Raw genomic sequence first — 13,441 nt, 5'->3', positions numbered from 1 at the left:
AAACTGATTTTCCATCCCAGTTAGTCGTCACGTAATCATAGTTGTATCCAACCCTGTCCTGCTACCGAAGGCCATCAATCAATACTGTGTGTCCATTTCAGTACTCAAGTGCCATTACAGTATGATATACTGCTAAAGAAGCTTGATTTATATTGAGATCATATATATATTATATATAATCTCAGTTAAAAAGGTTGTGTTAATATCTATTTTAGATTGAATGTGTATAAACTACCATGAGAAGCAGAAAATATCATCAACCAGCTCCCTGCTTCACAACAGTATTAAAGTTTCACCCTATATTTAAACTCCACCTTTAACTCCATGCCAAATTGAACTGCACAAGAGTCAGAATGACTGCTGTCATAACAGGAAGTGTTCCTTCCGTTTAAGACCTTTAATCTCCTGGTAGCGTAATCACTTTACGGTGAACTTTTCTAAACCAATTAGTCTGTCTAATAAACAGATCTTACTTGCAGCGGTCCAGCCCACCACTCTCCCTCGCCTCGTGAGACTCTACCCAGCATTCCTGGGGGCCCTCTTACTCACAGATTATTGTTGTGGCCTTGTGGGAGAGGAGCCACTGCCAAACCAGGCAGACAAAAGCAAATTAGAGGATGCAAATTGACGCTTGAGTGAAAGCATTCAATCTATGGTTTCAATAGGCTTGTGTGTTAACAGTTTGGATCAAGTCCAAGCACATGTTTACCAAAAAGACAGAGAAATAAACTCATTCAAGTTAAAAACAAATATTTGTTGGTTTGGTTTAATTGTTTGACCAATTCATTGCAACCCATTGCAGTCAGAAACTGAATGATGAGACTAAGAGGTTTGACAATGATCCAAAGATGCACAACACAGGGTAGGACATTCCCATGGCATGACTCACTCTTTGAGAGCATACAGGAGCAAATTCTATCTCTTATGCTTTCTAGAATTAAATTAAGACAATATTATGTCAAATATCCATACAGTTTATGTTTGGAATTTGTTCTAGAACAATTCCAGACATATATCAAAAGATTAGAAGATCATGATACCTTCATTTTAAAACCCAGAACACAATCTGAAGACTTTATTTCACCATTGAAATCCCCAGCACTCTGATCACGCTCTGAATGCTCCTGTTGTGTTTTGTTTATCCTCACCTGTGCCAGAAAACAGCGTCCCAACATCACTTCCTTCACAGGTGCAGGCACAGCTCCAGGTCCGCAGTTTCTCAACAATCAGTCACTCATACAGCAGGATAAAGAGGTTTGTATCAGGGTGGCATTGTCTTACAGGCCCCATGAAACAGCATTCCTTCGAAAGCTAACAACATACATGTCCTCCAGCCGGCATTGGTGATCCCTGTAGCCTTTGGCCTGGTCCACACAGAGGAGAGGTGAGTTCAGATGTGATCAGTGTAAGAAAGATTTCACTTGTCTTAAGCTGATTATGCTCAGGGGGCATTGCGTACAGCACACAAGTGTTTTTTGAGGGGGCAGGTGGTGAAAGGGGGCGGGGTTTGTGTGTGTGAGGGGGGGGGGTACTGAATGGATGCTATAGATACTGGATAATTGGAGTAATTAGTGACATTTAATATTTTATTATAATAATTGTTCAGATGGACCCAGCTTTAAATGGATACAGTCTTGGGGTCCTTGATCTCTTTGTAGGTCTACTGGTCATAACTGACCTGGGGAACAACTCCTGAGTAAATGGACGTCTTATTCTTATTGTTGGTCCCGACAAAAATAAACGATGCCAATTGGTGACCTTGTTTCCTTCCCTGGGCTTCTAACTGCTTCTAACTGCTTACAACTCTTAGTCTTCAACCCCAATGTGGAAAGACAGTGTCTGTGAGGGAACAACTTTGTGAAAAGGAAGATCTTCAAGAACCCAGACTTTCAGTAGAATGAATCTGAGTAACAACAGGCCCTTCTACAGTACACTGTCAACGTACAGTAGGCTACGTACAAGTGAAAGGGTTGCCAATTTAAATTAACCTGACAAGGACAGCAGAGGGAGCCATCAGGTCCGGAAGTCACTAGTGCTACCTAATCTTCTGTCCTCTGGTTGTGTTGCCGACTCTCGGCTACTATTCCGTTCTTTTCGTTCCGGCTATACAGACGCAAACATGGCAGCCGAGGGAGATGTCGATTTGGACCTGGAAGCCGAGGAGAATTGCACTGGAAAACCAGCAGAGAAGCCTAGAAAACATGATAGCGGGGCCGCTGATTTGGAGAGGGTCACCGACTATGCGGAAGAAAAGGAAATATCGAGCTCAGATTTAGAAACGGTGAGTCAGGCCAACCACGAGGGGCCACCGTCACACCTCTTGTTGCCAACAATGCTAGCTAGCTAGCCAACGGCTTTATCTTGCTAGCTGTTAAATAATCTGCAAATATACTTATCTAACTACGGTAACTAGATGGTAAACCAACTGCCTTTTAAGACAACAATCTTATATCAAACGTGAAACGATGAAACAACACAGATAATATATTGTAACTGATTATATGTATCTTGGCAGTAGTATCATGGTGGCTAACATTACATTTAGTTATTTAGCAGACGCTCTTATCCAGAGCGACTTACAGTAAGTACAGGGACATTCCCCCCGAGGCAAGTAGGGTGAAGTGCCTTGCCCAAGAACACAACGTCATTTGGCACGGCCGGGAATCGATCTGGCAACCTTCAGATTACTAGCCCAATTCCCTAACCGCTCAGCCATCTGACTCCCTAACTAAATGATGCGACTGTTTTCTAGGCAATGTCAGTAATTGGAGACAGGAGATCTCGAGAACAGAAAGCCAAACAAGAGAGGTTAGTTCCAATATGACATTACAATGCTATACCATTCACTACACTAGTGTCACGATAAAATGACTTGAAGCGTGTAATGTGTTTGTACTGTTTCTTTTTTTAGAGAAAAGGAGTTGGCCAAAGTCACCATCAAGAGAGAAGACGTAGAACTCATTGTATGTATAGCATTCTGTGATGATTTCCTGCTGTAACAGGACATTTCATAATTGACATGTTTGAATTGGTACCTACCATTGAATACTTCTGATTTGTGGGCTTGTGATTAAGATTCCCTTATTCTGTATTATAAAAAATCCTGGTTGTTTGCATGTCCATCCACAGATGGGAGAGATGGAGATTTCCAGGGGTGTGGCAGAGCGCAGTCTGAGAGAACACATGGGCAACGTGGTGGAAGCCTTAATTGCGCTGACAAACTGAACTGTCTGCTTGACTTGGATGTTTTCCTCAGAGATGCAGCTGTTATACACTGGACTGCTTCTTACGAGTATCCTGACTGGCAGTTGCATTCCCTGGCCCTGGTCTTAGCTTTGATCAATTGTCATTTTCTCAGTTTTTTTTTTATATACTGAAAAGGATGCTTAAAAGTCAGTTCATTTCTTGCAAGTATTTCATTACAATTGTTGAATAAAATCAATTGCCACAGTTCTTCCTCATTAATAAATAAAACAACAGATAGAAGTTAGTCTTTTATTCACAAAGAATAACCAACACACTGAATCACATACTGTACCAAGAGGACAAGAAGACCAGTTAGTGCAGGAATAAAAACAAACTAATTATGAATTGGAAAGATTCTTGCCACAACGGAAATGTACAAAGTTACATACAAAAATCAACCCACTGCTTTAAAACAGCCATCTATGGGTGTGTGGGATCCCTTAATACCAGTGTAAGAGAACATCAGGGGGAAAAATGGTGAATGAGCTTCACTGGATCAAGCATCAAATGCGTTTAGGCCAAAGCCCTGGTTTCAGATTTCAGTCCGTAATTGAAACTGCAGGATGTGCTTGTTATCGTCCCAAGGCTTAGGTCTTTCTCTTGTTAACTGTGGGCCGGTCAAACACATCTCTGACTCCAGCTGCCTTCTGCTTGAAGAACTTGCTGTTCTGGGCACTCTCCTGAGCCCAGGCTGAGTCAAACGACGTGGTGTCTTGGTCCACCAGATGAGTGTACTTAGTGCGACCAGAGCGACCAAAGTTCTTGACCTTAGACATGAAACACGCACGTTAGCCCAAATACATTGCTGATGATGCTGAGGAACAGATCCAAATGCCACTATCAGTGATGAAAAAACAATATAGTTTGAATAAGTTGAACTAACCTGCATGACTTTTGGCAAAATTGTTTTGTTGAAATGGTCCTCCAGAGTAGGAGCACTGAAGTCTCTTTTAAACACCTCTTGCTCGCCATCCTGTGTAAAAAGAAACCAATTTCACGCACAACAAGCTTATAGGACATGAGTGTCCATGTTTGCTATCCAACCATCTACTAAAGTGAGTGTGGTTATTGCTCACCATGAAGAAGGCTCCTCTGTGGTAGTACTTCTGCAGGAACTTGTATTTGCCTTTAGAGGCTTTGTTGGTGATGACTTTACCATTGTTGCGAAGCTCAGCCCTGCGTTCTTCCTCTGTGAGGCTGTGGAATCGCTCAATCTCTGACTTCTCTTTCTCCATCCTGGAAGAAGCATGGCAACACGGTTGTTGATTTGAACAGCAGAGCACTGCATTCGGCAAACTCAAGCCTGTGGAGCTACAGTTATTCAAATGCGACACAGGAAGCAAATATGCCACTACTTACGCTTCGCGGGCTTCTCTGTCTCTCTTGATGCGTTTCAGCTCTCTGACCTTCCACGCCTCATATTCCTCCTCCTCGTTCTCTCCGTCTGTGTCCAGCGCATCGAGGGCGGCCAGAGTTCGCCGGTTCTCCTCAAACTCCTTCTTGGCCTCCTCCTCCACAATCTTCAGGGTGTAGCGACGCCGCTCCTCCACCTGCTTCTTGGCCTCCGCCTCCAGCTCCTTCTGTTTCAGTTCCTCCGCCTCGCGCTCGGCCACAGTCACTCTGTCCTTCCTGCATCACACACACATACACACACAGGTTGATATGAACCTAGTCCAATAGTGCAGCATAACGAACACTTGTGTGGGTGTCAACCCAAGTTCCTTACTTGCGAATGAAGACAGGTTTTAGCCGTGGCTCTGCCTCATCCTCGCTGTCCGTGTACTCTTCATACTCGGACTCAGACTCGGGTTCATCCCCTGACTTTCCTTCCTCCTCTACCTCCATTATCTCCATATCTTCTATCTTTCGTTCCTGAGCTCTCTGGCGCATCATCGCTCGCCGTCTCTCTATTTCCTACGCAGAAGAAACAAGTCCATTAACTACAAAGAATACACTTTCATCCAGGATGACTAATGGGTAAGTATTAGAAACAGGATTAGCAAAAGTTATCAAATGTAACCCTTATTTATTACTAACCTCATCATCCACTTCTTCCTCTTCCTCCTCTTCTTCCTCACTGCTCTCCTCACGCTCTGGGTGCCAGGTTCCTTCATCTGAGTCCTCACTGCTTTCTGCTATCAGCTCAGGCTCAGCAATCTGTCTGTGTCTGGCCAGCCTGAGAGAGAGAGATGAGAATAATGGTATTATTTGCTTTTGAATTCTAGACCTGTAGTCAGCAACCTACCTGAGATGCTTTGACAAAATCAACAGAGGAAATCATAGATCTAAAAGCAAGATAGAATTGTATGATACCTCTCCTCCACATCTTCAGAGACGCGATTGAGCAGACGTTTGAGGCGAGGGTCGGAGACTTCCTCTTCCTCCATCTCCATCTCGGGCTCCGCATCTTTACCCTTCTTAACAAACTGGAAATCTTCTTCTTCCTCATCAGATGACTCCATTGGAGCATAATCTGGACGCTTACCGGACACATACCTCTTCACCTTAACCTTTTCCATAGAAATCTCACCTATGTCAGATATAAAAATGGTCACATGGTTAGTTGCTACACATAACTAACGTTGCCAAGAGATTGGCTGTCACATGAAATAGCTGGTCTCAGCACCACGAAATAAATGGTCCTAAAACTGACATGGTCCTAAGTAATCGACAGTATGCTTGCAGAGTAATTGAGCTGCCCAGCTAGCTGTTTACACGGTAACATTTCTAGCTATGTGTTGGCGCTAACGTTGTCACAGGCAGTGAGCTAACAATGTAGCTAGCAAGCTAGCTAATGTAATAAGCACTTAGTAATCGTACCTTTCTCATTTCGAATCGGCACGGCTCCAGCGGTGGACTGGATTGGCGGTAGCTTCATGTTGAGAGCGTCCCGTCCAGCCATGATTGCCCGTTTACAAAATCAGCCAAAGACGAAAATCAACTTTGTTACAACTGGCTAGATTGATAACAAAATAAATCCGTCCCAGAGCAAGACAGGAAATACACACCAGGTTTTGGAGGAAACAGGATGTAGGTTTATTCCCACCAGAAAAGTGGTTCTATTTTAATGGTTCCTTCTAAATGGCAACCTAACCCAATGATGACTGAACACAAATAAATAGACACACTACCTGTAGAAAATAACAATGAACCTTTATTTGTTATTGTGTGTTAATATCAGCACTGTGAACATCATTCTGTTATTTTCTTTATTTCTTGAAACATTGCATCATTGAACTAACGGTGCATCACAACCCCTTTCTTTTCAGATACATTTATTGTAATAATAGTAGGTATTGTAATAAAACAACCTAAAACATGCTCAAGATAGAAATATATGTCCTGCGGAGAGTTAATCGTTTAGATTGAAAATAACACCAAAAAATTAAGCTATACTACAAAACTGATTGCATTTGTGTTTCTCCACAACACCCCTCTTTCCTAAGAGCATTTCAGAGCCCAACACCCCTCTTCTTGAAGAGCTCTTCAAGTTTCCCTTCCAGAGTTGGGTTGGTGCCCTTCAGTCCTCTCACCACCTCGGCTGCCCACACAAAGTACTCCTGAATCCGCTCTGCTGTCCAGCCTATCAACAACAAAGGAGACAGAATGCTCAATACAGTATGACTGGAGAGAGTGAGTTATAGAGATGGAAAAAAAAACATAAAGAGAGAGAGAGAGAGAGAGAGAGAGAGAGAGAGAGAGAGAGAGACTACCTGTGGGTGTAGAGCGGTTTAGGTCTCTCAGGTTGTATAGTTTGTCAGCCAGTTTGACCAGTTTGGCCTGTTGGCTAGAGTGAGGCGCATGCTCCACCTGCTGACGCTTTCTCTCCTGCTTCGACAAGGTCTTGTTATCGGTCACTTCCTGGACAATCCTTGCCACAGTCTGCCCAAACGCTGCCTCAAGCTCTGCTATGCTGGTCTCTGTGTCCTCTACAGTGTCATGTAGTAACGCTGCCTGAAAAGATAATTAACGGCTGATAAATTATAAATGAAATACTACCTCCAGACCTTGCAATGCATAAATGTAATGTAATTATTGTAGTCTGTCTTAAGAAATTGACTTCATCCATTTGATATCTCAAATCGGTTTTCTATAATAAAAAACTCACTTGGAGAACTTCAATATCTGTGATTCCACCTTCATGACTTAGAATTCTTGCCACTCCTGTAAAAATAAATAATGTTATCACGATCTGGCCAGATTCATGTGAATGCAGGCATAATGATAAACCTCAAACCCACTCATACGCACCTATTGGGTGATTTATATAAGGTGTTGCCTCTGGATCTTTTCGTCGTTGATTACGATGTTTATCTGCTGCAAAGTTAACAGTCTCCAACAAAATAATCGAATCTGAACTCATTTTCATCTGATTGGAACACATGAAGAGGTCAACTTTTATGTGGATATTCAACCAATAAGTTATTTGATTTAACTCGGAATCCTCAACTGTGCACCTTTAATGTTGTCCGAAGTGAAACAAACAGCTTTGAAACATTCCATACGGAAGCAAGATAGAAAACCTTTGGAGCATTGGTCATAGTACTGTAATTTGCTACATTGTTTATTCATTATAGATTTTTTATGATGTTAATAATTATAGTTTTTAGTCGTTTGGGTTGTTTTCATATTAGTGTCAAGGTGTGTCGCAACAGTTTCAATATGGTGATCAGCTGAGCTGTCAGTGTTCTTATCTGTAATGTACAGTAGCTAACTGGCTAACACGGGTGTCTTATTTGATCATGTTAGCAAGTCTTTAATCCTAGTCACGCTCTTCATTCAAATATATTGTGTTCATTTTGCTTGTGTAATTTAGGATTCGTTTCAGCAATTTACTGCCCCAATAATATTTGCAGCTCGCAGAGCTAACGTTTTCTAACGTGTAGTACCTTTTAATTCCAGGGAGGGTGTTGGCTTTTTGATAAGGTGCCCCACTCCGTCCCCCATCTATGCCATGGCTCACAGCGCCAGGAGAGATGCCCCTGAACTCCCAGACTTTTCTATGCTCAAGATACTGGCCAGGGACCAACTGATCTACCTACTAGAACAGGTTGGCACTGTCAAATTTCATCCTGTTGACCACATCTAAGCTTGTAGTCTCCACACGCCAGTCATGCACTCACGGTTAAGGATGTCTCAAGCTGGTTACCATTTTCTTCACCATGATATCATTATCAGCACTACTGTCATAGTTTGCAATTTGGGTTTTCTCACAGCTTCCAGGGAAGAAGGACTTGTTTATTGAGGCAGATCTTATGAGTCCCCTTGATCGCATTGCTAATGTAACAACACTAAAGGTAAACCTGTTTACTGTGACCATGGGCCTATTAATTAAAATTCCAAATAAGTTTATTACACAGTTATGTAATGAAGTCATATTGGTGTCATCTTTCTGCTTATAGCAACATGAAGTAGACAAGCTTTACAAAGTGGAATACAAACAGATTGTCAGCACCTCGGATCAGTACGTATCACTTTGTAATGTCAAGCAATGGTCTGTTCCCTATGTTATTGAAACACAATGGTCTGCTCCCTAATGTTATTGTAACACAATGGTCTGATCTTGGCAGGATATGCTTCCTCATACGTCCAAGGATACAAACTGTGAAATGGATATGTGGTAAGGACACCTGTAACACAAACTAAACACGTTCACTGTCAGCTCCTTGTCATAAATTAGTGGATTCATTCATCTTATTCAATGAATGTACACATTTTCTCAGACGTGGTCAATGCAGACAAGGCAGTTGGAAAATTCAGAAGATACAAGATCATATTTTGCCCACAGAAGGTAATGCTTTTACCTTATGTGGGTCAGTAATATTAAATTTGTAAAAAAATAATTTTGACCCAAGTCTCTGTGTTTAGTTCTACTCATGTGAGGCACTGTTGGAGGAGCAGGGAATCTATGGTGGTGAGTATTTAGAGAATTCAGTTTATTTGTCCTAAGTGTGCATATTCTGACAGTAATATATATATATATTTAATCCCTTCCTTTTCAGATGTGACCATAGATGAATGGGCTTTCTACCTCTTACCACTAGACGATGACATCATCAGTCTGGAGCTTCCAGAATTCTTCAGAGACAACTTCCTAGTAAGGGCTGTATAGATGGCTGTTCTAATAGAATTTGAAACATTCAAGGTTTTGTTGACCAATTTTTTTTTTAATACAATATATTTGACTTACGATATAAACACACCTAACCTGTTCACTAATAGGATGGAGACCAGCGCTGGGTGAGGACAGCAGGCAGTACTCTGAACCTTCTCCACTCTCTCTATGGCCCCTTCTCCAAAGTCTATGGAATTGGGCGATGCTCCAAGGTAAAATTTAGCTCACAGTTTTAGGTGCCAGTTTTTAGTCCAACCAACTTGTTTATGAACGGAACATCCCTGTATTCTTCTGTCTTTCTCCTGATTCAGATGACCTATGAATCATGGAGGGAGCAGGTTAAAGAAGGCGAACAGAAAACTCACCAAGCAGAAATCGGAAATGTTTTTCTCATTGACAGAGGTAGATGTAGTAGCTGCTTAGCAGTAGTAGATCCTGTTCTACTAATTTCCCCTCATGATGTTTGTCATTCTCTTTGCAGATGTGGACTTTGTCACTCCTCTGTGCTCCCAAGTTGTATATGAAGGACTGGTGGATGACACATTCAGGATAAAATGTGGTAGGCAGTATGACTATTATTTAATCACTAAGCTTTTTCTATTGTGTAGTTTGGTATGTTAGTATATTCTCTTTGTTTTGTAGGCTGTGTTGAGTTTGGTCCTGAGGTAACGTCATCTGACAAGAGTATAAAAGTGATGCTGAACTCTCAAGACAAGGTTTGTTTTTTAGAGAATACTATTATTTGGTAGATTTTTTAGGTCAACATCTCACTCAACAATGTCTTGTGTGTCTCAGGTGTTCAGTGAAATCAGAAATGAGCATTTCTCCAACGTGTTTAGCTTTCTAAGTCAGAAGGCCAGAAACCTCCAGACAGCCTACGATGTAAGTGTGTTTTAAATGTTTAATGTACATCCAAATGGTATCTTTCTGTAGACTGATAGATCCTTTAGATGCCGTGCCTCTTCTGTTCTGTCTAACAGAAGCGCCAAGGGATGGACATAAAGCAGATGAAGACGTTTGTGTCGGAGGAGTTAAAAGGTTTAAAACAGGAACATCGACTCCTCAGCATGCGTGAGTTTGAGCCTTAGACCTTCACAGTTTTTTTCAATATAACCTGTATTACCTGATAGCTTTACCTGAGATGACCTATATTACCTTGTTGCATTACTGTCAGAAATATTAATCTATGAAGCATTGCACAGTCAGTCGGTGAACAAGTTTGTTTAAGAAAGTTTATTGCTTGCGGCCGGCCCACAAGGAGACAAAAACATCACACCCCATTGTGCTACAAGTTTGTCTGGTTCACAAGTCTTCTTCAAGTAAGACTATTTATTGGTGAGAAGTCTCCTCCACTGCATATCAGCTGTCGATATGATCGATCCCAGAGACAGAATGCGCGTGCATGTGGAAACTTACAGGGTTCTCTGACCCTAGGCTTGACCATATGATTCACTCAGCACAGATAAGGTTAACACATTTATCGCACCTCTAGCATACTAATGGTCAACCTCGATCAGTTTGTCTACATAAGCCTAGTGTCATCTATAAGTCATGTGGGGAGAGGGTTCTCTGCTGGCAAGGAATGCTGAACACAGAATCATTCTTATTACAGGATAATAGTTACATCTTCAATTTTTCCAACAGTTATCTAAGATGTGACTTATGTAAGTCAAGGGTTTTAAGGGTCACTGGAAGGTGATGGATATCATAAGAATATATTAAAGAATTATGTGATGTCTCCTTCAGATATTGGTGCCAGTGAATCAATGATGAAGAGGAAAACCAAGCAGGATTTTCAGGAGCTGCTAAAGACAGAGCACTGTAAGATTGCAAGAAAATACATAACATGTCTGACATGTCACATATAGACAGGCCATACAATTGCATTAGGTGCGCGGTCTCAGATGAATTACATAACATGGCTGTTTGTCCATTGCAGCCTTACTTGAAGGCTTTGAAATCCGTGAATGTATATCCTTCATAGAGGAGCACATCAATAGACAAGTGAGTATGTCAGTAATAAGATTCAACCATTTGACAATTTCTGAACAGATATATTTTGATTAGTCAAGTACTGAGTTTTGTGAGCTATTTTCTCAATCACTGTTTTCTTTGTCTATTCTTGGAGGTCTCCATGTTGGAAAGTCTGAGACTACTCTGCTTGCTGTCTCTCACAGAAAATGGTAAGTCCATGTATTCTGTACTATACTATACAAACTAATTCAGAATAAAACTGGTCTTTGGAAAATACATTATTCTAAACCAACTGCTTGTGTGATCCTACAGGGCTCCTTCCCAAAGATTACAGATCATTAAAAGCACAGTATTTACAGGTGGGTAGGTAGCTCCTAGTAGGTAGCTATAGTCTGAGGGTTTGACCGAATGTTTATTTTCTTCACATTTTGCTGCTGTCACATCTCATGTTTTATCTCCATCTATCTGATTCAGAGTTATGGTGTGGACCACCTTCTCACGTTTTCCAACCTGAAACAGATAGGATTACTGGTGGAACAGCAGCCCGGAGAGACCCTCACCGTCATGGAGAGCCGAGTAGGAAAACTGGTCAACGACAGAGCGGCCGGTGAGACAGGAAGTGTCTGTTGCCCTGGAAACAGTCACTCAGATTATTTCATGGTCACTAGCAGATTTTGGATCTTTTGTGTTTCCCACGTAAATGTGGACACCCACAGCACAGTTGTGTTACTTACAGTGCAGTATGGTCCCCTACAGCATAGTTACCTTACTGACTGACTGTTTTCCAGGAAAACTTACCGATGCCTTTTCATCCTTGGCAAGAAAGAGTCATTTCCGAGCCTTGAGCCGGAGGCTTAACCTGGTTAGTTGCCCAATTTTTATTTTATTTCTTCAACTTTCAAAACATGAATGGCCAAAAGGTAGGTTGACTGCATAGTCATATTAATTCTGTCTACTCTCCCATTGCATCTAAGGTCCCCAAATCAGATGAGGAGTATAATCTGAGCGTTCCTCGTGACATGGCCTATATCTTCAGTGGGGCTTATGTCCCGCTGAGCTGCAAACTCATTGAACAGGTAGGTTATTCCAGTATCAAATCATACATAGCCTGTTATCCACCTGTGTCTGCCTAATGTGATGATCAGACCCAGGAGCACATCTTCTTCATGCTGTGTCTCATGAACAGGTATTAGAGCGTGATGGCTGGACAGGGCTAGAAGAAGTCACCAGGATGCTGAATAGCCAGGAGTTTGCTGTCACAGGTGGGACATTTGGGTTTGAAATACAGATATATTATGCATTAAGTTCACATCATAGCAGTGGGGATTTACAGTTAGTAAACTGTATTGAGTATTCAGGTACTGCAACTACTTTCTTTCCAAGCTGGCAGCAATGGAGCAAAGACAGATGCCCAGCGTATCATCCTGGTCATGTTCCTGGGAGGCTGCACATTCTCTGAGATCTCAGCTCTGCGCTTCTTAGGCAAAGAGAAAGGTAAATAATAACTTTAATAATAACAAACACAAATTGTGATGTTCTACTACACTATCTATTTAATATATGCACATACTAATAAACCTTCTATTACCTTTTAGGTTTAAAATTTATTGTAGTTACAACCGCCATAACAAACAGTGCTAGACTGCTGGAGGCTTTGTTGGACAACCATGTATGAGTGGTCATTCCAAAGTGAACACGCTGCAGTTTGCCCTGGCAGGCAGCTGAAAAGGACACCACCCAGTTAACGACAAGGAGTCGACACTTTTCGTTTTCAAATGCTGACATTCCAGTGCATTCCTGTAAGAGATTGTAAATACTGCAATGCTGAACGATATTCTGGAGAAATGTAAAATAAACATATACTGTAATTTTTTAATTTGTTTGGTGCATTGTGCTTGTTTGATCGTTTGAATGAATAAAGGAGGGTTTTGAACACGCTGTTTATTTCGCGCCCGTTTCGATACGTTTGTTGCTCATCCGCACCGGTCCACCCCCCGATGCACCTTGTTGGAACGAGTTCTATACAGTTTCTATACATTCAAAATCGAATGAAACATTTGCGGTTGAAATTATACAACATATCTTGATCATGACAGATTAACACAA

The 13,441-nt window shown here is 41.6% G+C and overlaps 4 protein-coding genes across 10 annotated transcripts; 2 read left to right on the top strand and 2 right to left on the bottom strand.

Moving 5' to 3' along the window:
- The first annotated feature begins 2,080 nt into the window (after nucleotides 1-2,080).
- hypk (huntingtin interacting protein K) lies at nucleotides 2,081-3,450 on the top strand. The gene is made up of 4 exons (XM_084682965.1): nucleotides 2,081-2,281; nucleotides 2,753-2,808; nucleotides 2,912-2,963; nucleotides 3,130-3,450. The coding sequence occupies exons 1-4, from the start codon at nucleotides 2,120-2,122 to the stop codon at nucleotides 3,223-3,225; spliced, it is 366 nt and encodes a 121-aa protein (XP_084539091.1). The 5' UTR covers nucleotides 2,081-2,119; the 3' UTR covers nucleotides 3,226-3,450.
- A 31-nt stretch (nucleotides 3,451-3,481) lies between these two features.
- mfap1 (microfibril associated protein 1) lies at nucleotides 3,482-6,261 on the bottom strand. Its single transcript, XM_084682964.1, has 8 exons — nucleotides 6,067-6,261; nucleotides 5,560-5,776; nucleotides 5,284-5,422; nucleotides 4,973-5,160; nucleotides 4,606-4,875; nucleotides 4,323-4,482; nucleotides 4,130-4,219; nucleotides 3,482-4,013 (listed from the first exon to the last, which is right to left on the bottom strand). The coding sequence occupies exons 1-8, from the start codon at nucleotides 6,146-6,148 to the stop codon at nucleotides 3,834-3,836; spliced, it is 1,326 nt and encodes a 441-aa protein (XP_084539090.1). The 5' UTR covers nucleotides 6,149-6,261; the 3' UTR covers nucleotides 3,482-3,833.
- Nucleotides 6,262-6,382: 121 nt separating this feature from the next.
- hddc3 (HD domain containing 3) lies at nucleotides 6,383-7,631 on the bottom strand. Its single transcript, XM_084682954.1, has 4 exons — nucleotides 7,498-7,631; nucleotides 7,355-7,410; nucleotides 6,960-7,200; nucleotides 6,383-6,829 (listed from the first exon to the last, which is right to left on the bottom strand). The coding sequence occupies exons 1-4, from the start codon at nucleotides 7,628-7,630 to the stop codon at nucleotides 6,699-6,701; spliced, it is 561 nt and encodes a 186-aa protein (XP_084539080.1). The 5' UTR covers nucleotide 7,631; the 3' UTR covers nucleotides 6,383-6,698.
- A 55-nt stretch (nucleotides 7,632-7,686) lies between these two features.
- Nucleotides 7,687-13,273, top strand: vps33b (VPS33B late endosome and lysosome associated). 7 transcript variants are annotated; one of them, XM_084682950.1, is made up of 24 exons: nucleotides 7,687-7,788; nucleotides 8,149-8,296; nucleotides 8,463-8,543; nucleotides 8,649-8,710; nucleotides 8,817-8,866; nucleotides 8,970-9,037; nucleotides 9,115-9,160; nucleotides 9,249-9,343; nucleotides 9,469-9,573; nucleotides 9,673-9,763; nucleotides 9,843-9,920; nucleotides 10,004-10,077; nucleotides 10,157-10,243; nucleotides 10,342-10,432; nucleotides 11,108-11,182; nucleotides 11,301-11,365; nucleotides 11,490-11,544; nucleotides 11,648-11,694; nucleotides 11,810-11,942; nucleotides 12,124-12,197; nucleotides 12,310-12,411; nucleotides 12,522-12,597; nucleotides 12,719-12,829; nucleotides 12,931-13,273. In XM_084682950.1, the coding sequence occupies exons 2-24, from the start codon at nucleotides 8,201-8,203 to the stop codon at nucleotides 13,008-13,010; spliced, it is 1,842 nt and encodes a 613-aa protein (XP_084539076.1). In that variant the 5' UTR covers nucleotides 7,687-7,788; nucleotides 8,149-8,200; the 3' UTR covers nucleotides 13,011-13,273. The 7 variants fall into 7 exon arrangements, with proteins under 7 accessions (XP_084539076.1, XP_084539078.1, XP_084539074.1 ...); XM_084682952.1 differs by having other exon boundaries at nucleotides 7,687-7,793; XM_084682948.1 differs by having other exon boundaries at nucleotides 7,739-7,782; nucleotides 11,855-11,942.
- Nucleotides 13,274-13,441: the final 168 nt, after the last annotated feature.

Source organism: Hypomesus nipponensis, chromosome 19, assembly GCF_054491055.1.
Source record: "Hypomesus nipponensis isolate SF chromosome 19, ASM5449105v1, whole genome shotgun sequence".
Classification (NCBI taxonomy): Eukaryota; Metazoa; Chordata; class Actinopteri; order Osmeriformes; family Osmeridae; genus Hypomesus; species Hypomesus nipponensis.
This window is presented reverse-complemented; position numbering and strand designations above follow the sequence as displayed.